Source organism: Leptosomus discolor, chromosome 25 (assembly GCF_034619465.1).
Source record: "Leptosomus discolor isolate bLepDis1 chromosome 25, bLepDis1.hap2, whole genome shotgun sequence".
In the NCBI taxonomy this organism is placed as follows: Eukaryota; Metazoa; Chordata; class Aves; order Leptosomiformes; family Leptosomidae; genus Leptosomus; species Leptosomus discolor.
Genome location: NC_141415.1, coordinates 2,998,243 through 3,023,855, shown reverse-complemented (window position 1 = coordinate 3,023,855; position 25,613 = coordinate 2,998,243). Strand labels below are relative to the sequence as shown.

At 66.3% G+C, this 25,613-nt stretch overlaps 2 protein-coding genes across 4 annotated transcripts; one reads left to right on the top strand and one right to left on the bottom strand.

Moving 5' to 3' along the window:
- Window positions 1-943: 943 nt before the first annotated feature.
- ACBD4 (acyl-CoA binding domain containing 4) lies at window positions 944-9,324 on the bottom strand. Of its 2 annotated transcripts, XM_086477989.1 has the most exons (10): window positions 9,255-9,324; window positions 9,025-9,145; window positions 8,853-8,937; window positions 8,639-8,759; window positions 5,946-6,059; window positions 4,655-4,761; window positions 3,744-3,897; window positions 2,249-2,412; window positions 1,843-1,887; window positions 944-1,485 (listed from the first exon to the last, which is right to left on the bottom strand). In XM_086477989.1, the coding sequence occupies exons 1-10, from the start codon at window positions 9,322-9,324 to the stop codon at window positions 1,375-1,377; spliced, it is 1,092 nt and encodes a 363-aa protein (XP_086334115.1). In that variant the 3' UTR covers window positions 944-1,374. The 2 variants fall into 2 exon arrangements, with proteins under 2 accessions (XP_086334115.1, XP_086334117.1); XM_086477991.1 differs by lacking the exon at window positions 5,946-6,059.
- A 5,139-nt stretch (window positions 9,325-14,463) lies between these two features.
- On the top strand, window positions 14,464-25,425 carry PLCD3 (phospholipase C delta 3). 2 transcript variants are annotated; one of them, XM_086477941.1, is made up of 16 exons: window positions 14,464-14,566; window positions 16,937-17,098; window positions 18,165-18,393; window positions 18,482-18,611; window positions 19,155-19,380; window positions 20,255-20,456; window positions 20,547-20,691; window positions 20,766-20,918; window positions 20,994-21,149; window positions 21,344-21,379; window positions 21,997-22,156; window positions 23,050-23,166; window positions 23,270-23,418; window positions 24,045-24,180; window positions 25,105-25,254; window positions 25,337-25,425. In XM_086477941.1, exons 1-16 carry the CDS (start codon window positions 14,464-14,466, stop codon window positions 25,423-25,425), a joined length of 2,343 nt encoding a protein of 780 aa, XP_086334067.1. The 2 variants fall into 2 exon arrangements, with proteins under 2 accessions (XP_086334067.1, XP_086334066.1); XM_086477940.1 differs by lacking the exon at window positions 21,344-21,379 and having other exon boundaries at window positions 21,997-22,152; window positions 23,007-23,166.
- Window positions 25,426-25,613: the final 188 nt, after the last annotated feature.

Sequence of the window (25,613 nt, the reverse complement as noted above, 5' to 3'; positions counted from 1 at the left end):
CCACAGTCCCTGGGGCCCCACGGCCGCGGGCGGGGCTGGGCCATGGGGGAGCCATGGCGGGGGGGGGGGGGGGGGCAGCCCTGGGGGACCCACGGCCTTGAGGGGCGGTACATGGCTGAGGGGGCCGTGGGGGGGACCCACGGCGCGGGGGGGGTCATGGGGGGGGCACCCTGGGGGACACACGGCCTGGGAACCCACGGGCGGGAGGGGCTGGGCTGTGGGAGAACCATGGCGGGGGGGGGGGACATCCCTGGGGGACCCAAGGCCTTGGGGGGGGACGACACATGGCGGAGGGGGGGGGGGGGGGGCATGGGGGGACTCACGGCTGGGGGAGTGACATGGCGGGCGGGGCACCCCGTAGGACCCACGGGCGAGCTGGGCCAGTCCCAGGGGATCCGTGGCCAAGGGGGTGGGGGGCAGCCCGCAGGGGGGGGGGGGGCTGTGTCACCCGCTGTGACAGCAGCACGGGGGGGGCCCCTGCCCTACTCAGCTCCACACACACCCCCCCCGCACCGGCTGCACCCCCCACGGCAGCGGGGCCACGGCACGAAGGCCTGGGGGAAGTGGCTGCCGGGGACCCCCAGGGTGGCACTGCCAGGCCCCGGGGCTAGGGGGGGGATGTCCCCAACAGCCCCCACCCTCCCGGGCCCCTGCTGTCAGGCAGCGCGGTGGGTCCCCTGGGGGCCGGGGGCACCCGCCCTCTTCGCGGTGGCACTGCCACCCGCCTGGCGTGGGCCCCAAAGATGGGGACAGGAACCGGTGTGGGAGGCTGGGGTCTGGGGACAGTCCCCCCTGCACCAGGGACCTGGCAGCCATGGCCAGGGCTGGCAGAGACGGGGACAGGGAGCTGCCACCGTGCCCCTCTGCCCACTGCGGGGACAAGGGGGTGGCCCCGGTGACAGCTGTCCCCCCCCCCAGCAGCAGGGCAGCAGGCAGCCGGGGCTGGACTGAAAAGGCAGCTTTAATTCAGGCAGGTTCAGATGTTCAAGCGCTTCATGGAACCGGTCTCCGGGGACAGGGATGGTGGCTGTCCCCTGCCCCCCGCCCAGCGCCGGGGCCGCGGTGCCGGTGGGCAGCTGGTCCCTCCATGCACGGTAGTGAGAGGATCCTGCGGGATCCCATTTAGGGGTCCCACGTCCCGCTCCCCAAGGACGGCCGGTCCCTTTGCCATCCCGGCGGTGCTGGCGAGACCCTGAGAGTGACGGTGGCAATCGGCGGTGCGTGGTGGCTGCCCCTCCCTCGGGGCTGGGGTCCCGGACCACCGGAGACCCCCGTGGCTGGGTGAGGCCATTCCCTTGTCGATCCCGTGGCGCTTCCCCGGCTCATGCTAAGCAGGAGGGGGAAGGAGGGCTGGTGGCAGCGGGGACGTGGCCGTCACCTCTTCCTGCCCTGCCAGCGGCGCAGCAGCCACTGGGTGACGAAAGGCCAAGTGACGAGGAAGAGCAGGGTGCGCGGGGAGACCGTCAGGGGCCACGGGGACGATTCCTGGGGAGGGGACAGAGAAAGAGAGGCGGTGTGGGGAGGGGGACAAAGGTGTCACCACACATCCCCCCCCCAGCCCTCCGCTGGAAGGCAGACGGCAGCGGGCCACTGTCACAGCCCAGCAGTCCTTGTCACACCCATCATCCTGCGGAGAGCTTGCATCAACACCGTCATCCCCAGTGCCTGGACGCCGGGGACACGTCCCCAGGGATGTCACCTGCTCCCCGGCTGAGGGTCCCCTCCCTGACCTGACACCCCTCTACGCTGTCTCTCCAGGCCCCCGTGGGCCCCTCCGGGGCGGGGGGGGGCAGCGTGGGGCAGCAGGGCCACCAGGCAGCACCGCCTCCACCTCCAACTCACCTGTGGAGCAAGCGACTGGCCAGGGTCGGTCCCAGCTGCGTCCCCCTGCAAGACAGGAGAGGGTTTGGGCTGCAGGCGAGGCCGGGCACCCCCCTTCCAGCCCCCGCGTCCCTGGGGAGAGGGAGGGAACGGGGAGAAGCGAGGGATCCCCCTGGTGCAGCCAGGCTGGGGCGATGGGAATGATGGGGAGAGCAGCTCCCTGCCTGCACCTCAGCTCCCTGCCTGCACCTCAGCTCCCTGCCTCCACCTCGGGGCACATCAGAGCAGCACCAGCCTCCGCCCCGCCGGGATGTGCCACCAAACCCCGAGGTCTCTCCACACCCGGGGCTGGCTGCTTGCAGGGACGGGAGCCGAGCCCTGCTGGCCTGGCCCACACCGGCGCGGGCACCGTGGCCCGATGCGTTACCTGCGCGGAGGCGAGCGTCTCCAGCTCGCTGAGGCGCTCCAGCACCCGCTGCATGTCGTCCTGCAGGGCTCGGACGGTGCCGGCCACGCGAGCGTCCAGCTCCGCCGACAGCCCCTGGGTGAGCTCGGCGGCGCTCCCGGCATCCTGGTCTCCCCCGGTGAGACCTGCGGGGCACAAAGCCGGGCACTGCTCAGCGGCGGCGGGGCAGGCACGTGGTGCACGTGGCAGGGCTGACCCTCCGGATCGGGCCCCATGCTCCCCGAGGACCCCCAGGGCTGGCACGGCCCTCTCTGGGTGCTGTCGCCCAATGGTGAGCGATGGATCTCAGGTGCCCGCACCGCAGCTGCGCCGGGCACAGCCGGGAGCTCCCAGCCCAGCCCAGCCCAGCCCCCTCCGCCAGCCAGCACCGGGCCCGTCCCCGGTGACACGGGCCACCACGTCCCCCCAGCGCAGCGGCGGCGGCAGTGGGTGACCTCCAGCCCACCGATGTGGCGGGTGCAGCAGCGCACGTGGGTCACCCTGGCGAAGCTGGGACGCCGAACGGCAGGCAGGGGCCTTGCCTGCGCCGCTGCCTCCCTGCCAGGCCCTGGGGCTCAGCGAAGGGCCCAGACCCACCCGGCTGCGCCCCGGCAAACCCCCGGACAACCCGCACCGCGAGCGGGAGGCAGGCAGGGGCTCGCTGGCAGCCCCCAGGCACACCGGCACCCCGGGGGACGGCCAAGCCCGGCTTTATCGGCCTCGTCACAAGGTACCTCCGAGGCCAAGCAGCCCAGTGGGCGGGGACGAGAAGGGCAAGACGGGTGGGCTGTGCCCCGGTGAGGTGGCGGCACTACCCCTGTCGTCCCACAGGTGACAGTGGCAATGCCACCCTGGAGCAGAAAGCCCCCAGGGATGTGTCCAGGGAGAGCCGCAGAGGTTGGCAGGAGGCTCCTTGTCCCCCTCTCCGCAGCAGCACAGCCTCGTTGTCCCCAATCACCGGCAGCAGCGCTGGGGGAGAGGTACCGCAGGAGCGGGGTGTCCCCGGGACCTGTGGCTTCAGGGGCCCAGCTTCACCCACTGTCCCCTCAGCACCACCCGCACCCAAAGGCACCGGGCAAAGACAGTGGCAGCGGGAGCCCCAGGCAGGAGCTGAGCACAGGAGCTGGGGATCCGCACGCCGTACCCGGCTGCTGGGGAGGAACCAGCAGAGCACCCCCCAAATTCAGGCGATTCACCACCGTTGTGAGAAACGGGCAACCAGGGGATGTCCCCTAGAGGGGTAAAGACACCGAACCCCTCGGGGACCAACGGGCGAAGGGAGGGGACGCTCAGGACTCCTTGTGGCTATTGAACGACCCACCCCTGGGCACTGGCTCCAAACGCCGTTCCCTGTCGGTGGTCGCAGCCCCCACCCTTCCACTCAGCCCCCTCACAGCCCCCCGAGGTCCGGCCCTGCTGGCCGGGAGGTGGGGAGGGAGCAGCAGGAAGGCGCGCAGGAGCCAAACGCTGCACCCACCTCTCCGGGAGCCGAGGGCTGCCAGGCCAGCGCTGCTCCTGCCCTCCAGTCTTCGGCCTTCGCCCCGCTCTCCCTGCCCAGCACCGCGGGGCGTCGGGGGCTCAGGCCCGGCCTGGATGCTACCGTTTGGGGAGAGACCCAGCAGCCGCCCAGCCTGTGCGAGGGGAGAGAAGGGCCCTGAGACCCCTTGCTTGCCTCCCCGGGGGCTGCAGGGGCACGGCAGGCGACAGTGGGGCAGCGGTGCTGTCTCTCCCCCTGCCCCGTGGTGGCATTTTGGGCGGTGGAGGGCATGCAGGGGTGGAGCGGAGCCAAAATCCCACCAGCAACACCAGTCAGCAGCTGGTCTGGAAGGCAACAGAGCAGAACCCCAGAGGGAAGCGAGATGCCCGGGCTCGAGAGGCAAAAGAGCTCCAAGCAGAAGCCAGGCAGCCGGGCGGCTTCCCCCCTCCTGCCCCCTGGATCTGCCGAGCCTCACCATAGCACCGCCAGTGCCGAACGCTGCCGGTGGCAGCAGGGAGCAGGGAGCGAGGGGCAGGGGTGCAAGCAAGGTGCCCGCACCACCCCCGCTTGGGGCTACTGGCCTCGCTCTGCCCACCAGTGCCCCACTGGAGCCACACGGCGGGAACAAGGAGGGCTGTGGGTGGTGCTGGGGCGCACCGAGGGCTCCTCAGCCTCCCCTCGCTGACAGGGACCAGGCTGCAAGAGGGACACAGAGCACAGAGGGGTGCAGTCGGGTGGCCCCGTTGGTTTTGGGCTCCCAGGATGGCGGTGCCAAGCGTCAGCGTGCAGAGCCGGGGGAGCTGGCAGGACGGAGCCACCTGCCTGTACGGTGCAGGCAGGGCAGGGCTGGCAGCAGGCAGAGCCACCGCCGCGGGGCAGCTGGCCCCCGGCGCTGCCCAGCCCTCTGTTACCTGCTCAGGCTCCATCTGCTCCAGGGTGTCGCAGTACACGTCCCCCTCGGAGTCACTGGTCACCTGGCCACCCTCCCGCGCCTCGGCGGCAGGAGCCAGCCCGCCTCCTGGAAGGGAAGCACACGGCTGAGCCGCGGGCAAGCGGGGCAGAGGGGGGTCCCGGCCACGTCCGGAGGGCAGCAGCAGCTCAGCGCGGCCCCAAGGCGACAGGTCCGTGAGCGGGCAGGGGGACAGGCAGCACCTGCGTGCACGAGGCGAGGCGGGAGGAGAAGGAAACTGAGGCACAGAGGGGGAAAGCACCAGCTCCGTTACTACCACCCGGATCGCGGCCACCAATCCAAGGACTGACCGGCCCCTTCTCCTGCCCACGGTGTCGCAGAGCCCCGCTCACGGGCAGGCACACCCCGACACGGTGCCGGTTTAGGGTGGGCTTCTCTGCCCATGTGTGGCTCCCACCTGGGGAGCGGGCTGCTGCGGCGGCCAGCCAAAACCCCGGCACAGCGGGGAGCCCCTCCAGTGGGATCCACGGCCCCGGGTGCTGCGGCAAGGAGCAGGTACAGCTCACACCCCGCCACCCCGCCGCGCAGGCAGGGACGCTGCCAGCTCAGGCACGGTGAGGATGGGCACGGCCCGGCCGTCGGTGCTCGCTCGGTGCCCATATACGCTGCTCGGGGGGAGGGCCGGGACAGCGGTGGGAGGAATGTGCCCCTGGAGCACCCTGCCCAACCCAGGGCCCTGCCAGAGGCCCCTCCGAGCCGGGAGAGCCACGCGTGCCCTCGAGGGAGGCACACGGTGGTGGGTGGGTGGGTGAGCGTGCGAGGGGCTGTACGAGAAAAACCAGGACCAAGGCGTTAACCATGGCACAGGCAGGGAGGGCCGGGGCTCAGCACTGCGGCTCCCAGGGCTGGGAAGGGGCAGACTCGGCTTGAGTCGAGGGAGAACATCCCTCCCGGAACATGGACCTTCCAGGGCGACGTTTTCCCAGTTCAGGGGGAAACACCCTCCCTCCTCGCTGCAGTTTTACCGAATCAGGCCCCTCCGCACAGGTAAGAGCAACGCAGAGCCAAACCAAGGGGCCCAGGGTTACCCCAGCACTGGCGCCGAGAGCTGGACCCCTGAAAAGCTCCAGCTCGCCGTGACTCGGGCAATGCCCAAAGCACTGGCAGGGTTGGACCAGAGGTGCCTGAAGCCAACAGCTCTGTGGGTGGATGGAAGCCCAGCCCCGTGGCCCATGGCCCGTGCCTCCTCCACAGGGTCTCTGCCGGGTGCTGGCCACACCAGGGAGACCAACCTGGCCCGTGCTGCCTGTTGTGCTGCTCCCCGGGCAGGGCGTCCGCGGGGCGCTCCGGAGCCGGGCTGCTCGCCGGGTCGTCCTGGCTGGGCTCGGCCGTGGGCTCCCGGCTGCCTGCACGGAGGGGAAGGGGCAGAGCAGAATTAGAGTGTTGCAGGGCTTGAGTTTTCATTCTCTCTGCGGGCTCGGCCCAGCACTGCTTCCTTGCCTGTACGGCTGGGGGCCACCCGGACGTGGGGCCACCCTCTGCCAAGCGGCCGGCAGAGAGGAGAGGAGCCGGCTCCGTTTGCCGACGGCCGGGAACCACACACGCTCAGCGCCGGCGGAGCAGGGCCTACCCCGTGCAGGCCGCCTCGCTGCCCTGCGGGTGGCAGGGGAGTCCCTGTCCCCCCAGCCCCTGCGCCAGCAGGCAGAGGGGTCAGCACTGGCCAACAGTGGGAGAAACACCGATGGGTGACGGCCACCGTCGCCTGGAAGGGGACACGCGGGGCGATGAGCAGAGCCTAACGAAGCGTTGGTTGGGGAGAGCCTTGTCTGGGCAGCCCACGCTGCTCTCAGCAGGCAGCAGCACCCCAGGGAGAGCCCGGGGCAGCCGCCCGCCGGGGGCTCCAGCCCCTCCACACCCCACGGAGCCCACGGGGTTGAGCTCAGCCACGTTTCCAGCAGCCCCCAGGACTTTGCTCCCTGCTCGGGCCAGGCAGTGATGTGGCAACGCTGCCCGGCCCGCGCCTTGCCTGCACATCTCCCCCCTTCCCAACCTGCCCTCGCCATCACAGCAGACTCACGGCCGTGGGACCCCCCCCCAGAGCCCAGCTCAGTCGACTGGACCCCCGGGGGGAGGGGGGAGGCACAGGGGCAGCCCCCACCCCGCACAGGAGTTATCACCAGAGCTGCTGGGACCGTCACCGTCCCCACATCTCTCCTCAGTGTGTGTGTGTGCTGTGACCCAGGGGGCGGGGGGGGCACGGGCAGGGTCCTGTCACCTCACACCGTGCCAGGACAAGGCTGGCTCCAACACCGGCCCCCAACGGGGCTGGCAGAGCAGCAGCGGGCTGGCGCCTTAGGGGCTTGGTGGTTGGTTCCCAGCGGCTTCAGCGTCTCGGCCTACAGGTACAAGGCGCTGGTGAAAGCTCTGCTGACTGGAGATCCACTGGGACCCTGAACCGTCCACGATTTGGGTTCCAAGCGCCACTTTGCGGCGTCTTGACTTTGGAAAGAAACAGAACCGAACCTGCCCAGCCTCCCCCCATGCAGCACCTCCCTCCCCCAAAAGCTCGGCAGCTGTCGAGGACCCTGCGCCTGCCACGCTCCGTTCTCACCTGCCACGGCATCTAAAGTCACCTTTGTCCCCTGGATTATCGGTAACAAAAGCTGCAGTTGCACAAAACCTGGGGGCGGGTTTGAGAACCTTTCACACCAATGACACAACAGCCTAAGAGGTTCAGCCCTTTACACCACCGTTTCGGGCACCTTGGGCTCCTTCGCTCCACGGACACTACCAGGTTTGGATTTACGTGACAGTGTCATTTATAAGTGACACTAGCGCAGAGTGACACTCCCAAGCAGGTAATGCCCAGGAGTTTAGACTCAGCTCTTACGTTCCAGAGCAAAATTAAGTCTATTTGTCTTTTAAAGGGCTTCAGCATCAAAATGGAGAACAAAAGCGCCTGGGTACCCCAGGAAGGAGCAGCCACCCTGAGGCAAAGCCTTACAGGCCACGTGGTTCCAGCATCCTCGTTGGAAGCAGGGGGTGACAGTAGTTGTCAGACGCAGGACAGATGCCTGGAGACAGGCAGGGAGAGAGTCTATTTGTCAGCGCTCTTCCGACATGAGCAAGGCGCTGACAGTTTACACACCCGCTGCGAATCCACCCTGCAAACTCCTCCGCTGCTGGTCTCGTCCGCTGGAGAGGCGGCCCAGCCAAAGCTCCCGCGGCGCAGCTGGCAGGCTCGCTCCGCAGCGGCTGACGCCTTTCTAAGCCACCACATCCAGCCCCTCGCTCCCTCGCACGCTTCTCGCAAGCCAGATACACCGAGGACTGCCCTGCTGCGGGGGTGGGACAGGTCCCCAGCCACCTCCCAGCATGAGGTGGCCCCCACGGGCACGGAAAAGGCCGGGAAACGACTCTTCTCTAGCGCAAGGTGGTCCCACTAATCCCGTTTCTCAACCCCAGCTACTCCACATCCACTCCACTGCGAAAACTGGCCGGCCTAGGCAGATGTTTACAGGAGATGACCCAGACTCCCTGTACGCAGCCTGCCCTGCCTGGAGGTGGGCCAGCGCCAAGAGAAAGCACAGCCTCCCCGCCGCAACACCCCACAGGAGCTGGGATGTGCGTCCGGGGATTTGGGCCACGGGGCATTTGGAAGCTAAACCTCAAGTTCTCGCCTCAAGGTGTTGCTGAGGGAAAGCCCAGGCTGAAGGGGCACCTGTGTCACTTGAAGAGACGCTTGTTTGGTGGTGCCCAAACAAGCACCTCAGCACCAGCGGCGCCATGGGAGGGGATGGGGTGCGTCCATCCTGTCATCCCCCCTCCAGGGAGCAGCAGAAGGACGTGCCCTGGGGAAAAGCAGAGCCCAGAGGTGATGGCCCTACCGGTGCAGAAGCAAGCAGGGAACAGCAGGAGACAGGAGTACGGCACAGAGGTGAGGGATGTGCTGGGCACGAACGGGGGGGCAGCGGCTCCCACTCACCCTCTTTCCTCTTGAAGAAGGCCTCGGGGGGCCGGGGCATGTCACGGATCACCTCGTAGAGTGGCTCAAAGTACCCGAACATCTCCTCCGTCGTCTCATCCATGGGCACCGTGTCAATGATCTGGGGAGGGGCGCAGCTTGCGGCGGGCACCACCGAGCCCCCCCCCCCCCCCCCCCCCCCCCCCCCCCCGCTCTCTGCCCCCCTCCCCGTTACCTTTTGAGCCACCTTCTTCATCTCAGCCACGTAAGCCGCCATCGCCTCCTCCTTGGACATCCTCCCCAAGCTGTGCCAAGCATCCCTGCGGGGGGACAGCGGCCGTGAGGCGGGGGATGAACCGGACCCGAAGTGGGGACCCCCGCGGGGGGGGGGGGGCTTAGGGCCTTACCACTTGTACCGGCCGATGGGGTCCCAGAAGCCGGGTCTTGGGCCTTGGCAGCGCCCCGCCGTCGCCTGCTTGTAGTAGCTGTAGAAACGCAGCATCTCCTCGTAGGAGGGTCGGTACGAACCTGCGACGGGACACGGCCTCAGCGGAGCCGGGAACGGGGCCGGGGCGCTGCGGCCGCGGCCGCCGCCGCGGCCGCAGCGCCCCGGCCCCGTTCCCGGCTCCCTACTCACCGCTCCGGGGCAGCCCTTGGATAACCTGAACGGCGGCGCGGAACTGCGCCCCGCAACCAGCCTCCGCCATGGCGCCGGGCCCCGGCCGCGACACCGGCCCCGGTGCGTGTCCCCCTCCGTGAGGGGGAGAGGTGCGGGGACCAATCAGCGCCCGCTTTCCATCTCCCAGCCCCACCTCCTCCGCGTCGCGTCCAATCACCGCTCCGCTTCCGAAACGGGCCGCCCTGCCCCTTTCCCGCCCCTTCGCTCCCGGCGCGTCGCAGCCAATGGAGAGGCGCGGCGCGGCGCGCCCTCTGCTGGATGGAGAGAGGGAGAGCGCCGCGGCCCAGCGGAGAGAGGGTTGGGCGCGGCGCCGCCTTGCGGACGGAGGGAGGGACTGCAGCGCGCCGGGACCCCGGGAGAGTGAGGCGGGGAGCGCACCGGGACAGTGCACCGGGACAGTGCACGGGGAGAGTGCACCGGGAGAGTGCACCGGGACAGTGCACCGGGACAGTGCACCGGGACAGTGCACCGGGAATTGCACCGGGACAGTGCACCGGGACAGTGCACCGAGAGAATGCACCGGGACAGTGCACCGGGACAGTGCACCGGGAGAGTGCACGGTGCATTGCACCAGGAGAGTGCACCGGGAGAGTGCACCGGGAGAGTGCACCGGGAGAGTGTACCGGGAGAGTGCACGGTGCATTGCACCAGGAGAGTGCACCAGGAGAGTGCACCGGGAGAGTGCACCGTGAGAGTGCACCGGGAATTGCACCGGGAGAGTGCACCGGGAATTGCACCGGGAGAGTGCATGGTGCATTGCACCAGGAGAGTGCACCGGGAGAGTGCACCGGGACAGTGCACCGGGAATTGCACCGGGACAGTGCACTGGGACAGTGCACCGGGAGAGTGCACCGGGAATTGCACCAGGAGAGTGCACCGGGAGAGTGCACCGGGACAGTGCACCGGGCGTTGCACCGGCACATTGCACAGGGAGAGCGCACCGGGAGCGTGCACCGGGCATTGCACAGGAAGAGTGCACCAGGACAGTGCACCAGGAGATTTCACCGGGACAGTGCACTGGGCATTGCACCGGGCATTGCACCGGGACAGCGAGCCTCTGCACCGGCAGTGCACAGGGCAGTGCACCGGGACAGCGAGGCTGTGCACCGGGACCGTGCACCAGGACACTGCACCGGGAAAGGGCAACGGCACCGTGCAACAGGACAGGGCTGTGGTGCAGGGCACCGTGACAGAGCCCCGGTGACATTGCACCAGGGCATGGGGCGACAGAGGGGACAGTGCGCTGGGGCAGCACAGGGGGGCGTTGCACTGGCTGTGGGGTGACGCAGTGGGGCAGCAGGGCAGTGGGACAATCATCCAGGGTAGTGGGGCCGCGTGTGGGGACGCTGGGGCCATACACCGTGACAACAGGACAATGCACCAGGATGATGCACCAGGTGTGGGGACAACACACTGGGGTCATGTACCCGAGGGCCCTGAGGACTGGGACATTGCACTGGGACAATGTCACCGGGGAACTGGGCAGGGGCACAGTCTCATTGCATGAGGCAGGGGACAGCTGGCTCTAGCAGAGCAGTGGATTACTGTTAATTATTATCAACTTTTGTTATTTATGATGGTAAAGAAGGGGCAGGATTTAGGGTCCCCGAGGTGACACTCCTTCACCCTCAGCTCCAAAGGCTTTTGTTGACAGCAGGATGCTGTGGGGACATGGGTGACACGGACAAACCCCCTATTCCCATCCTGCATCCCCTGAGGAAACATTTCCTCTCCAAATTCAAGATCCAGCCAAAAAGAACCCACAACCCCCCCCAAAAAAAAACCAGCAGAGATTTTGAAACCTCCTGCCATTTCCAGGCTCTGACTCAGGATTTCTGCTCGGGGACGGTGGCGGCAGGGGCCTTGCTGGCTCCGACTCCCGGCAAAACCCAACCCCGAGTCCCGAGCGGTGATTCACGGGGACACGTGCTGTGCTATAAGCGGTCGGGAATGCGAGTTGCTACTTTCCATGGGGCTCCTTCCAAATCGCTCGCGGGCGGTAAAAAATAGCAACGCCGCGGGAGAAAGGGGGGGGGAAATGGCAACTGGGATTTATTTTTGCAGGGGATTTTGCAGCGAGAGGTGTTTATCCCGGTCGTTTCACCACGTCGATGCGTCCATTGCTGAATTCCTGGCGATGCAATTCCCACGGGAGGAAGAGGACTGGGAGCAGAGCCCACTGATGGGGTTTGCACGTGCATTTTGGGGCGGGGGCTGCTGCTGCTTTCCCGAAGGGTTTTTGGCAAAGCAAAGTACATTTGGCGCAAAGAAATTCAAGATATTTCGCAGCTCCTGGGGTGGTCAAAGCCTCGACCCAAACAGGAGGGGGCATTGCCCCGGGCTGGGCTGTCCCCGGTGAAAAGGCCCCGTGTCCCCTGTAGCCCCAAAGGATTCAGAAACAGCTGTACACACACCACCCCCCCCCCCTCAGCCAAGGGGCTGCCCAGATGTGGCCCCAGCTGTCCTGATGTTAAACGGGTTGAACCACCCCAGGCCACCCAGATCTGATGTACACTGATATGTGATACTTGCTGATATCACCCAGGATGCCCAGGTGTCGCCCAGGATGCCCAGATGTTGTTCTAGGTGCCCAGATGTTGCTCCAGGAAACTCAGAGATCCCCCCGGATGCCCAGGTGCTGCCCCAGGGCACCCAGATGTTGCCCTGCATGTACAGATGTTGCTCCAGGGCAACCAGAGTTTACCCAGGTTGCCCAGATTCTGGCCTGGGGCTCCAGACATTGCCCTGCATGTGCAGATGTTGCTCCAGGATAAATAGAGACCATGCAAGATGACCAGATGTTGGCCTGGGTGTCCAGATGTTGCCCCAGGGTACTCCAATATCACCCAGGATCCTCAGACGTCACTGCAAGGTGCCCAGATTTTATCCCAGGATACTCAGATATCACACAAGTTGCCCAGATGTTGCTGTGGGTGCCCTGATGTCGCCCTGCATGTGCAGACCTGGCTCCAGGATAACCAGAGATCACCCAGGATGCCCAGAAGTTGCCCCAGGGTGCCCCAACATTGCCCCAGGGTGCCCAGATGTTGCCCCAGGATACTCAGGTATCACCCAGGGTGCCCAGCCATTGCCCCAGGCTGACCTGCCATCACCCCTGGGTGCCCAATTGTCTCACCCAGCCCCAGGGGATGTTGCTGTCTGCGGTCATGGTCCCCTCCCTGTGCTGCAGCTTTTGGTCCCCAAGGCCTGGCCAGGCCTGGGGTGGCCTCCTTGTTCCCCCTGGGCACGGCGGATTTTTGCAAGAAGCCATATTGGGTGGTGGAAAATTACCCCTTGTTGCAAAGGCACAGCCCCGTGCCGCTCTATGGGCTTGAAATCAAAGCCTCTGCTCCGTCACCGATCACCCCGGCCAGTCTGCGGGGTCAGGGACCTCGGGGTTGGGGACTGGGGGTCTTCTCCTGTGGTCACCCATCGCTCCCCACCTGCCCTCAGCAAGCGGGGGCAGTGGGAAAGGCGGGGAGGTACGAAAATGTGGGGATTTGGGGTAAAATCATGCACATGCTCGCACAAGCACGTGCGCAGGTACAGCTGCACAGGCAGGTGTGGGGCTGCACAGGCGTGTGTGGGGCTGCACAGGCGTGTGTGCACGCAGCTGTGCAGGCACACGTGTGTACATGGCTGTGCACGCACATGCACTCCTGTGTGTCTGAACACACGTACACGCATGCCCACATGTGTACCTGGCTGTGTACACACACGCACGCGTGCAAATGCGTGTATGTGGCTGCACGTACATGTGCCTGCACACACACATATGCAGGTGGCTGCGTGCACACGTGCACACACGCATGTGTGGCTGCACGCACATAGGTACAGACACGCACGTGTACCCAGCTGTGCACACAGACGCACACAGCTGCATGGGCGTGTGCACAGGGCTGCACACACATGTGCACAGGGCCGCACACACACACACACGCGTGCACAGGGCCGCACGCACACACACACACATGCACAGGGCTGCACACACACACGCATGGATGTACATGTACACACACACAATGTACAGGCCTGCAGACACGCGTGGGGCTTTGGGACTGGGGACTAACTGGGGACATCGCTGTCCTCTCTGCCCGGTTCATCCAGTCCCCGGATCCTGCTGCTGTCCCACCGGTGGGGACGGTCACCCGGGGGGTCACACCGGCTGCCTGCGGCCCCTCAGCCCCAGTGCCACCCTGCCCACGGGGTGAGGACAGAGGGGGCGCGGCAGGACTGGGTCGCCTGGTGTGGTGGCAGAAGGGACCCCGTGGGGCCCTCTGTCCCCAGCTTGGTGGAGGGGGTCCCCTGAGTCCCCACCGGTGGTACTGGGGTGGCATCGGCAGCAGCAGGCAGCCGTGCTCCCGGGCAGAGTGGGGTCCCCCATTGGAGACCGGGGTGTCCCCTGGGCCGGTGCCCGGTGCAAGAGAACCCCCAGGTGGAGGTGGGGACCCCCGGTCCGTTCCGGGGCGGCCTGGCCCTTCGGGATATGCCCGGTGCAGAGCGGGACACCCCCCCCCCTCCCTTGCCGTTCCCCCGTGCAGAACGACTCCTCCGGTCCGCACAGTGACCCCGGAGCGTTCCCGGTGCAGCCCCTTCCCGGTGCAGCCCCCTCCCGGTGCAGAGCAGATCCCGGTGCAGACCGGATCCTGGTGCAGACCCGTCCCAGTGCAGACCGGTCCCCGGTGCAGACCGGTCCCCGGTGCAGACCGGACCCCGGTGCAGACCCGTCCCAGTGCAGACCCGTCCCAGTGCAGACCGGTCCCCGGTGCAGACCGGACCCCGGTGCAGACCCGTCCCAGTGCAGACCCGTCCCAGTGCAGACCGGTCCCCGGTGCAGACCCGTCCCGGTGCAGACCCCTCCCGGTGCAGACCCCTCCCGGTGCACACCACCCCCCCGCAGCCGCCGCCCGGCCCGGGGCGGGCACAAACGGTTAACACCGCTTGGGCTGAAATGTGGCTCCTCCCGGTCCTTCCCTGCGCCCGGCCCCGGTCCCGGCGGGGCCGCCCAGCCCCAGCCCAGCCCCAGCCCCGTCCTCCGCCGCCGCCCAGCCCGGCTACACCGGTCGGGGGCACCGGGGGCACCGCCGGGACCGGGAGCACCGGGGGGGCATCGGGAGCACCGGAGGTACCAGGGAAACCGGGGGTACCGGGGCACCGGCCCCGCACGATGATCTGCGGCAGGAAGGCGCGGCCCCCCGCCGAGCAGCCCCGCTCCCCGTCGGACGGCTCCGGTGGCCCCCGTCGGCCCGGCAGAGCCTTGAAGAAAATGGGTGAGTCCCGGGGCCGGTCCCGCCGGGGGCGGGGGACCCGACGGGGCGGGCAGAGGGGGACCGGGCAGAAACGGCGGGGGGACTGTGCCAGCGGGGGTCCCAGGAGGGATCTCCGTGGCTGGGAGGGTCCCTGAAGTGGATGCGGACCCCCACGGCGGGGAGGGGTCCCCCCAAGGCAGGAAAGGGTCCCCAGGAAAGCCCGGGTCCCCACGGAGGAAGTTGTCCCCATGGCTGGGTGAGGTCCTCACCATAGGGAGGGGGTCGTCGTGGCCACGAGGGTCCCCAGGCCATGGAGTGTCCCCAAAATGGGTGGGGTCCCCCATGGCACGGATGGGTCGCCATGGCAGGGAGTGTCCCCGAGGTGGATGGGGTCCCCCGCAGCGGGGAAGGGTCCCCATGGCTGGGAGGGGTCCCCGAGGTAGCCCCACAATAGCTATGCATTGCCCCAGATGTTGGGGAGCAGCGGGGTCGGGGTTCAGCCACACCACGGGGGACAGAAGCTCTTCTGCTCAGGGTATTTATTGCCCCCGAGGCTCAGCCCCAGCTCCCTGGGACCCTCGCCCAAGCCCCTGCCTCAGTTTCCCCACACAGCAGCGCCACTCGCAGTGCTGTCGGCTCGGGGCCCCGCTGACCTCGTGGCACCCAGGGCAGAGCTGCCGGTCAGGCGTGGGCAGGAGGAGCGGGGGCTCGGGAAGGTCAGGGTGTGCCTGCCGGGGCGGCCGGGCCCGATCCTGCGTGGGTGCAGCAGGGCAGGGCAGGGGCTGGCCCTGCGCCGCCGAGGGAGGGCTTTTGCTCCCGCCGCTGTGCTGGCCTGCGCGTGGCTTTGGGCACGCAGCCGTGGGAGCCCGGAGCTGCACGGCCCAGGGCGGCTGCGTGTCTGCCGCCGCTCTGCGTGTCCCTGTGTCCGAGTGTCCGTGTGTCCCTGTGTCCGGGCATCCGTGGGTCTGAGCACCCACGTACTTGTGCATCCATGTATCTGCGTGCCCGTGTGTCCTTGCAGCAGTGCATCCATGCGTCCGTCTGTCCCTACAACTCTCTGTCCATGCATCCACGTGTCCATACATCCCTGCGTCTGTGTATCCATTCATCCATGTGTCCGTGCATCCATATGATTGTGTGTCCGTGTGTCCGTGCGTCCGTGCATCCGTGCATCCACGCATCCCTGCATACCGGTGTCCATGCATCCATACACTTGTGCACTTGTGACCCCATGTGCCCGTGTGTCCGTGCGTCTCTGTGCCCCTGTGCCTGTATCCATGCATCCATACATCCGTGCGTCCCTGTGTCCGTGTGTCCGTCCCTGCCCTCTGAATGTGCCCTCAACCCTCCACTGTGGGCGGGTCGTGACTGTGCAGGAGGTGGCGGCAGCTGGTGGCCACATCCCCGAGGCCGTGGCCAGCTCGGGATGTCCCTGCTCGGCCCCAAACCTGCCGTTTCCCAGCCCAGGAGCAGTGTCTCCAGCCGCAGCGGGGACACGGGCGCTGAGGCTGTTCTCAAGCAGCGGTTGCCAAAACAAAAAGAGAGGAAATAACTGCTTTTTGGAGAATAGACGGAAAAGTCCCAGCCCCGCTGTGAGGCCGGGTGTGGGCCTGTGGGTCCCCCGAGGTCGCCCCGTCAGCGTGCCCAGCCTGACTTTCGCTGCCGGCACCATCCCGGCGCTTCCCACACGGGTTGTAGGCGGCTTTGCTGGGATTTAGCAGCTCTGCCGTGTGAGTAGGGCTCTGCCACAGCGCTGCTGTGCCCTGTCCCCCCCGGCCGGCCGCATAGTGCCCCACAGGGACCTGATGGCAGTGGCTCGTCCTGTCTGTCCTCTCCTGTATGTCTCGTGCCATCCCATCCCAGCCCAGCCCAGCCCATCCCATCTGTCCCATCCTGTCCTGTCTGCCCTGTCCCATCCTGTGATATCCCATCCCATCCCATCATGTCTGCCCTACCCTGTCCTGTCCCATCCTACCTGTCCCATCTTGTCCCATCCCGTCCTGTCTGTACTGTCCCATTGTGTCATGTATGTCTCATCCCATCCCATCCCATTGCCCTCTCCTGTCCATCCCATCCTGTCCTGTCCCGTCCCTCCATCCTGTCCCATGCCATGCTGTGCCATTCTGTCCCATCGTGCCTGTCACATCCATCCCGTCCTGTCCCATCGCATCATGTCTGTCCTGTCCCGTCTGTCCCCTGCCACCGCATCCCATCCTATCCCATGGGATGTGCAGTGATGTACACATGCGGATGTGCAGGCAGATGTGCACTGGCCCCCCCCCCCACTCCCACCCAGTACCCCCAGTACACCCTCAGAGCCTCCAGTACCTCCCAGTGCTCCCCAGTACCACCTGGCAGCTGCGCAGGGTGCCCACGGGCTGGTCCCCGCAGGCCTGACGGAGGACGAGGACATCCAGCGGATGCTGCGGGGCTCCCTGCTCCGGAAGATCAAGTCCCGGGGGGACCCCAGGGAGCGGCTCTTCCGTCTGCAGGAGGACGGGGCGACCGTCTGCTTCGAGGGGCGCTTCGGGCGCGCTCGCTCCCAGCAGAGCTGTGAGTGCCACCGCTGGGGACCGTCTCCTGGGGGCTCGGAGACCCCAGACCACATCATGCACAGCCTTGAGCTGCAGGGAGGGGGTGGGACCTGGGCGGTGCCCCAAACCCACCCCTGGGGGCCCGGGCATAAGCCAGGACCCAGACCCCCTACCCAGGACCTGGACCCCAGCCCAGGACACAGACCTCCGCCCAGACCCCAGCCCAAAACTCAAATCCCAACGCAGAATCCAGACCCCCCACCCAGGACCTGGATCTCCACCAAGAACCCAGCCCTCACCTGAGTCCCAGACCCCCATCCAGGACCCAGCCTCCATCCCAGGACCCCAACCCCCACGTGTAACCCAGATGCCCACCCCAGGAGCCAGACCCCAATCCAGGACCCAGACCCCCACCCAGAACCCGAACCCCAGTCTGGGATCCAGACCCCCACCTGGGACCTGGACCCTAACCTGGGACCCAGACCCCAGCCCAGCATCCAGACACCAATCCAGGACCCAGACCCCCACCCAGGACCCAGACCCCAGTTCAGGACCTGCATCCCCAGCCTGGGACCCAGACCCTGACCCGAGATGTGGACCCCAGTCCAGAACACGGACCCCCCACCCAGGACCTGGACCCCAACTCACTGCACCCAGTGCCTCCCAGTGCACTCCAGGCTGAGCCCCCAGAGCCCGCACCCTTCCCCATCCCCCTCGGGACCAGCACAAGGTCCCATCTCCCTCTCGGCCAGACTCTGTCCCCGCTCCCCACCATCACCGATCTCTTTCCACCCTCTCATCTGGGACGGGTGCCTGGAGCTGGCACCGCTGCAAGACCACTCCATCCCCCACCGGCGTCCCAGTCCCCATCCCCGCAGGGGCCAGCGGCCACGGCTGCTGTCTCGCCTGGGATTAGTGTGTTAAGCCCGGCTGCAGCATCAACAGGAGCTGAGCCCCAGTCCCCTGGGGTGCCCCTGGGGACATGTAGGGTGTCCATCGGCAGCCAGGATGCTCACGGGTGGGGGAAATGCCAAGGGACCACCTCCATCTCCGAGGTGGTCTCATCACCGCGCGTGTCCCTGCAGTCTCGGTGATGCACATCGAGGGGGTGCGCGAGGGACACCAGTCGGAGGGTCTCCGCAAGTACGGTGCCGCCTTCCCCGAGCGGCACTGCTTCACCCTCGTCTTCAAGGGCAAGCGCAAGAACCTCGACCTGGCTGCCCGGGGCGAGGAGGATGCCCGCCACTGGGTGCAAGGGCTCACCAAGCTGATGGGGCGGCTGCAAGCCATGAGCCAACCGGAGAAGCTCGACCAGTATCCTTTGTTGGAGCTATGGGGGCTTGGGGACAAGTTGGGGATGGCTGTGGGGGTGACGCCAGCTGGTTTCCTTACCCTGGTGTAGCTGGATCCATGGGGTCCTGCAGCGAGCAGACAGGAACAAGGACAACAAGATGTCCTTCCGGGAGGTGAAGAGCATGCTGAGGATGATCAACATCGACATGGATGATGTCTACGCCTACAAGCTCTTCAAGGTACCCCGTCCTGTGCTCCATCACCCGCTGTCCTCTGCTGCTGTCACCAGGAGGGAATGTTGCCTCCTCCTCTGCCTTCCCAAGTGCAGAGAACTGCCAAACCCGTCACACCCAAAGCCACCCATCATCACCAATGGTTGGGCCCCATCATGAGCAGGAGCTCCTGATGCGGTGGGGTGAGCTGTCCCCCCTCACTGCTCTGTGGGTCCCCCAAGGTGTGGCATTTTCCCCTCACGGCTGCTGTCCCCATAGACATCTCCCAAGGTCCCTTTCCACCTGGGGAAACTGAGGCATGGCGCTCTGCTCTGCTCCATCCCAGACTGGCAGGTCAAAGGGCTACTGGTGAGGGGACAGAGGGGACATGCCCCTCCACCCCCCTTGGCACATCACATCCCCAAGCCCACATACCAGTAGCTGAGCCCCCCCAAACTCACCACACACACTGCCAACCCCAAGGGACAGGCAGGACAAGGCAGGGGGTGGCCGTACCCCCATCCCCATGGGCAGGGGACGGTCCCCAAGGTTGGGCTGTGGTCCCATCAGGAGTGCGACCGCTCGGGTGACGAGCGGCTGGAGGGCCGGGAGCTGGAGGAGTTTTGCCGACGGCTGCTGCGGCGGCCGGAGCTGGAGGAGCTTTTCGGGCGTTACTCGGGCGAGGACCGTGTCCTGTCGGCCGAGGAGCTGCGGGATTTCCTGCGGGACCAGGGCGAGGACGCCAGCCTGCGCCAGGCCCGTGCCGTCATCCGCACCTACGAGCTCAACGAGAAGGGTAGGGCTGAGGATGGCCAGCTCGGTTCATGGCGGGTGGTGGGATGGTGGGATGGGCACTGCCGGAGCTGAGGGAGGTCATGGACAGTGTGGGGATAGGGCTCTGTTTGGTGGTGTCACCCCCCAAGCTGCTATGGGGTCCTCTGAGGCTCGGGTGAGTGTCCCCGTGTCCCTTCCCCAGGGTGGTACCGGGTGTCAGCACTCCAACACGTGGCCTTGGTGGTCCCTGGTGGACGTGGCACTGTGAGAACAGGGGACATGAAGGTGGGAATGGACAGCACGTGGACCTCTATGTCTCCTGGGTGACCCAGTGCCAGCTCTAACGTGAATGTGACACTGCCGGGGGACCTCCATGTCCCTTGGGTCCTACCATGGCAGGTCCAGGGTGAACATGGAACTAGGAGGACAGGGACCATCACGGTGGGGCTGAAGGACCTCCACGTCCTCCATGTCTCTCGGGTATCACAGCAGTACCCCTTGGGTGGATGTGGCACCAGCTGGATGGGAGACGTCAGGGTGGAGATGGGACACCAAAGGGACCTCCACATCCCCTGGGTGCTGCAGTGCCAGTTCTGGGGTGAACACAGCACTGGGAGCACAGAGGATGTCAGGGTGGGGACAGGGGACCTCTGCATCTCATGGGGGTGACCATGCCAGGTCCAGGGTGAATGTGGCACTAGGAGGATGAGTGACACCGGGGTGGAGATGGGACACTCAAGGGAACTTACATGTCCCCTGAGCGCAGCAGTGCCAGGTCTGGGGTGAACATGGCACTGCTGGGAGACAGGGGACATCCCGGTGGGGACAGTCCCTGGGGTGCCACCCTGCGAGCAGCATGCCAGCCCTCTGTGACACCCCACCGCTGTGTCCCGCAGCCAGGCAGCAGGACTTGATGATGCTGGACGGCTTCATGATGTACCTCCTCTCGGCTGCCGGTGACATCCTCAACCAGGAGCACACCAAGGTACACCAGGACATGAGCCAGCCCCTGTGCCACTACTTCATCTCCTCCTCCCACAACACCTACCTGACCCGCAACCAGATCGGTGGCACCAGCAGCACCGAAGCCTACGTCAGGTGGGTGTCCCTGGTCAGATGCTCCATGCCCGGATGGTCCCATGGTGCCGGGGCGGTGCAGGGACTCATCCGGTGATGGCGCGGTGGCAGGGCGCTGATGGCGGGATGCCGTTGCGTGGAGCTGGACTGCTGGGAGGGCTCCGACGGGGAACCTGTCGTCTACCATGGCCACACGCTCACCTCCAAGATCCTCTTCCGCGATGTCATTGAGAGCATCCGCGACTACGCCTTCAAGGTGAGCCGGGTGCCGGCAGCCCTGGGACGGGTGCTGGGTGCTGGGTGCTGAGCGCTGCCCGTCCCCGTCGCCAGCGATCGCCCTACCCCGTCATCCTGTCCCTGGAGAACCACTGTGGGCTGGAGCAGCAGGCCACCATGGCCCGGCACATGAAGGCCATCCTGGGGGACATGCTGCTGACGCAGCCACTGGAGGGGCAGGACCCCCACGACCTCCCATCCCCGGAGGTAAGGCCACCCGCCTGCCCACCACGGTGTCCCCATGTCCCCTCCGAGCCCTGAGCTTGGCCCTTCCTCCCGCAGCAGCTGAAGGGGAAGGTCCTGGTGAAGGGCAAGAAGCTGCCAGAGCCATGGCACGAGCCCCGGGGTGTCACCTCCCTTCTGGACCCTGAGGAGGAGGAAGAGGAGGAGGAAGAAGAGGAAGAGGAGGAGAAGCTGCAGGAGAGAAGCAGCCGGCAGGTAAAGGGCTCACCCAGGGCTATGGTGCTGAGAGACCGTGGCATCCCAGTGGTGTTGGAGGACCGTGGTGTCCTGGTGGTCCTGGAGGACAATGGCATGCTGGCAGTGCCATGGGACCACTGTGTCCCAGCAGCGCTGGGGCCCGGGAGCAGGTGAGCGCTCCCCCGATGCAGCCCTGCTCTCTCCTCTTCCAGTCGCTGCAGTCGCTGCAGGAGATCAAACCTCTGCAGGTGCGTTGTGTGGTGGAGCTGGGTGGGCTGACGGGTCGGGCACCATGGGGACGGCGAGCGGGGACAGCTATGCCTCCCTCTTCCTCCATTGGGCTGGGTGCTCCATTTCTGGGGTCTCCACCACCTCAGGGTCTCCATTGCCTTGGGAACTCAATAACCTTGGGTCTCCAGCACATTGGGGTCTCCATCACCTCCAGTGTGACCCCTTGGGATCTCTATTGCCTTGTGGGGGTGTTCTCTATCACCTTAGTTCTCCATCACCTCAGGGTGTCCATCCCCTTGAGGTCTCTAGCACCTCAAGTTCTCCATCATCTTGGGTTGCCCATTACTTCAGTGTCTCCGTCACCTTGGGCTCTCCATGACCTCAGGGTCTCAACCTGCTTGGGTTCTCCATCACCTCAGGGTCCAGCACTCCATTGCCTCAGGTTCTCTATCGCTTTTGGATCTTCATCACCTTGGGGTCTTCATTGCTTAAGGTTCTCCACCGCTTTGGGGGTTTCCACGGCCTTGGGGGTCTCAGCATTCAGCACTAGCAGGGTAGGGGTGTCTGTAGACCCTCAGGCAGGTGGGTGACCAGCAGAGCCAGGGTGGCCCTGATACCACAGTGGCTCCCGCAGGCCAAGGATGCATCGCAGGTGGCCCCGGAGCTGTCGGCTGTAGTGGTGTACTGCCAGGCTGTCCCCTTCCCTGGCCTGGCCCATGCCCTGCGCCACCCCCGGCCCTGTGAGATGTCCTCCTTCAGTGAGAGGAAGGCTCGGAAGCTCATCAAGGAGGCAGGTGAGGGTGATAGGGTGGGGACAGGGATGGTGGCAGGGGTGGGGACTGCACTGGGATGCAGGATGGAGCTGAGACAGATGGGCTCTGTCACTGGGTGGCTTCATGGGTGATGGTTGGGGACATGCTGGCCCCAGCTGGGCCACCCCGGTCTGGTGGGACTGTGGTCTGGTGTCAGGGTCTGGGGCCAGAGGCCAGGGTGAGGGTCACAGGTCCAGGATCAGGGTCTGGTGTAAGGGTCTGGGGTCAGGGTTTGGGATGTGGCATCTGGGTCTGGGGTCTGGGGCTGGGATTATGGTCTGGGTCAGAGTCCAGGGACTGAGGTCTGGGTTGAGTTTGGGGTTGGAGTTCAGGGTCCAGGGTCAGGATCTGAGGTCAGGGCCTGGGGTCCAGGGCTGAGATTAAGATCTGAGTCAGGATCCAGGATCTGGGGTCCAAGATCAAGGTCCGGGATCAGGGTTGGGGTCTGGGATCCAGGGCTGGGATTAAGACCTGGGTCAGGGTCCAGGGTCTGGGGTTGGGGTTTGGGGTGTGAGGTCCAGAGTCAGGGTCTGGGATCCAGGGTCAAGGCCCATGGTCAGGGTCTGGGGTCTAAAGTCAAGGTGTAGGGTCAAGGTCAGGATCTGGGGTGAAGATCTGGGCCAGAATCCAGGGTGTGAGGTCTGGGGTCAGGGTTTGGGATCAAGGAACAGGGTCAAGCTCCAGGGTCGGGGTCTGAATCCCAGGGCCTGGTTTCAGGGCCTGGGTCACGTTTCGGGCTCTGGGCCCCCCCAGCCGGGTGGGCTCCATCCATGTCCCCAGGCACACGGGTGCAGGCAGGACACCCGCACCCGCTGGCAGGGCCCCGCACCAGCACCCATGGGTGCAGTGGCCCCGCTCAGCCGTTCCCCCCCCAGGCCCAGCGCTGGTCCGGTACAACACCCGGCAGCTCAGCCGCGTCTACCCGCTGGGGCTGAAGATGAACTCCTCCAACTACAACCCCCAGGAGATGTGGAACGCTGGCTGCCAGCTGGGTGAGACCCTGCGGGCCCCGGAGGACACCCCACGACCTGGCACTCACCCCCCTGCCCCCCAGACCTGTCGCCCACCTGACACCCCGTCCCGCTGTCCCCACAGTGGCCCTCAACTTCCAGACGCCGGGCTACGAGATGGACCTGAACGCCGGGCGCTTCCTGGGCAACGGGCGCTGTGGCTACGTGCTGAAGCCCCCCTGCCTGCGCAGCCCCCCCGGGGAGGGACCCTGCCACCTGGCGCTGCACGTCAGGGTGAGGGCACCCCGTTCCCTCCGGCCTCACGTCCCGGTGGGTGTCACCTGCGTCCCTGCTGGGTGACGCTCGTGACATTCCCATGCCTGGCCAGGTGCCACCAACACCACACCCAGCCAGGTGCCACCCACATCCCTTCTGGGTGACGCCAACCCCATGTCCAGCCAGGTGCCACCCACATCCCTTCTGGGTGACGCCAAGCCCATGTCCAGCCAGGTGCCACTTGCACACCTTCTCCTGGGTGCCACCAACTCCACACCCACCTGGGTGCCACCAAGCTTTTTTCTCCCGGGGACGCTGACCCTGTCCTCACACCTGTTTGGGTAGCACCCACATCCCTACTCCTGGGTGACACTGTCCCCATCCCCATGCCTGGCCAAGTGCCACCCATGTCCCTTCTCCTGGAGACATCAACCCTGACCCTGCACCCAGCCACATGCCACTCGTGTCCCTTCTCCTGGGCGGCACCAACCACCTCCCTCCTCCCCACCCCATCCCCACTCCTGGCCAGGAGCCGCTTGCATCCCTTCTGGGTGACACCAACCCTGCCACCCACGTCCCTTCTCCTGGGGCCCATCACCCCACGGTGCCCCGTGCCACCGGCCCCCAGCACTCTCTGTCCCCAGGTGATCACGGCGCAGCAGCTGCCCAAGCTGAACCGGGAGAAGGGGAGCTCCATCGTGGACCCCTTCGTGCGGGTGGAGATCCACGGCGTCCCGGCCGACTGCAGCAAGCAGCAGACCCACCACAAGCTCAACAACGGTGAGCACCCACCAGGCCACCACGGCCCGGCCACCAGTCCCCAGGGACACCCCAGCGGACCCTGATCCCCAGGGACACCCCAGGGCACCCAGACCTCAGGGGAACCCAGTCCCCGGGGACAACCTCAGGGCACCCTGTCCCCAGGGTACCCCAGGACACCTGGTCCTCAGGGGTACCCCAGAGCACCCAGTCCCTGGGGACACCCCACAGCACCGTCCTCAGGGCACCCTGAGCCCCAGGGGGTGGCAGAGCTTCGGGCACCCAACTCCCCGGGCACCCACCACCCGCCAGCCCCTGCCCCCAGGCTGGAGCCCAGGACATCCCAGTCCCCCCCAGTGCACCCCAGTCCTGCAGTGTTCCATCCCCATCACAGTGGGAGGGTCCCAGCATATCCCAGTCCTCCCCAGTGCTGCTCCCTCCTGCCCTCAGTATACCCAGCTCCAACCCCAGTGTGAACCCCGTCCCCCCCCAGTATACCCCAGCCAAGCTCCAGCATACTCCATCACAGGCCCAGTTTGATGCCCATTCCCCCAGTATGCCCCATTGCAGCCCCCATATGACCCCCATTCCCCCAGCATACCCCACCATGGTCCCAGTATGACCCCTATTCCCCCAGTACACCCCATCACAGCCCCAGTATGACCCCTGTCCCCCAGTATAGCCCAACCCGGCACCACTATGACCCCTTTTCCCCCAGTATACCCAACTCATGGCCTCAGTATGACCCCCATTCCCCAGTCCAGCCCAGCCCAGCCCCAGTATCACCCCCATTCCCCCAGTCCCCACACACCCCAGTGCAGGATGGCAGCTAAGCCAGGGCAGAGCCGAGCACAGTGGAGGGTCGAGCGGGTCCCCACGCCCAGGGTGGCGGGTGGCCCCGGTGGCCGCAGTGGCAGTGCCCACGGCCCCGTCCTGGTGCCGTAGGCTTCAACCCGCGCTGGGAGGAGACGCTGAGCTTCCAGCTGCGGGCGCCCGAGCTGGCCCTGGTGCGCTTCGTGGTGGAGGACTACGACAGCACCTCCTGCAACGACTTCGTGGGGCAGTTCACCCTGCCCCTGGCCAGCATGCGGCAAGGTGGGTGGGCGCCCACCCCGCTGCCCCCCGGGGATGGGGACAGTCCCGCTGTCACCCGCTCAGCCCTCGTCTTTGTCCCCAGGGTATCGTCACATCCACCTGCTCTCCAAGGACGGGGCGTCCCTGTCCCCCGCCACGCTCTTTGTGCATATTCGATGCAAAAGCCTGTGAGGTCCCTGTGGTTCCAGTGGGAGGGATGTCGTGTCCCCACGTGGGGGACAACATGCTCCTCCATGGGGTGGGCACTCTCCTGCGCCGGAGACACCCCGCTCGCTGTGCGGGGACGGTCTGGGGACACCACCTGCCTGGCCGTGGTGACTGCAGGGCTGGTTGGGGGACTCAAGGGGGTAGGGGACCCC

What these genes read in the sequence shown, in the direction of transcription:
- ACBD4 (XM_086477989.1), bottom strand. Translation starts at nt 9,324, where the DNA reads ATGGCGGAGGCTGGTTGCGGGGCGCAGTTCCGCGCCGCCGTTCAGGTT. An exon ending in CTTCTTCAAGAGGAAAGAGG is followed by an intron (nt 6,060 to 8,638) that starts GTGAGTGGGAGC and finishes CCCTCCGTGCAG; the next exon opens with GCAGCCGGGAGCCCACGGCC. An exon ending in AGCCCTCGGCTCCCGGAGAG is followed by an intron (nt 2,413 to 3,743) that starts GTGGGTGCAGCG and finishes TGTGCCCCGCAG; the next exon opens with GTCTCACCGGGGGAGACCAG.
- PLCD3 (XM_086477940.1), top strand. Translation starts at nt 14,464, where the DNA reads ATGATCTGCGGCAGGAAGGCGCGGCCCCCCGCCGAGCAGCCCCGCTCC. An exon ending in AGCACCGAAGCCTACGTCAG is followed by an intron (nt 20,457 to 20,546) that starts GTGGGTGTCCCT and finishes GCGCGGTGGCAG; the next exon opens with GGCGCTGATGGCGGGATGCC. An exon ending in GAACGCTGGCTGCCAGCTGG is followed by an intron (nt 23,167 to 23,269) that starts GTGAGACCCTGC and finishes CTGTCCCCACAG; the next exon opens with TGGCCCTCAACTTCCAGACG.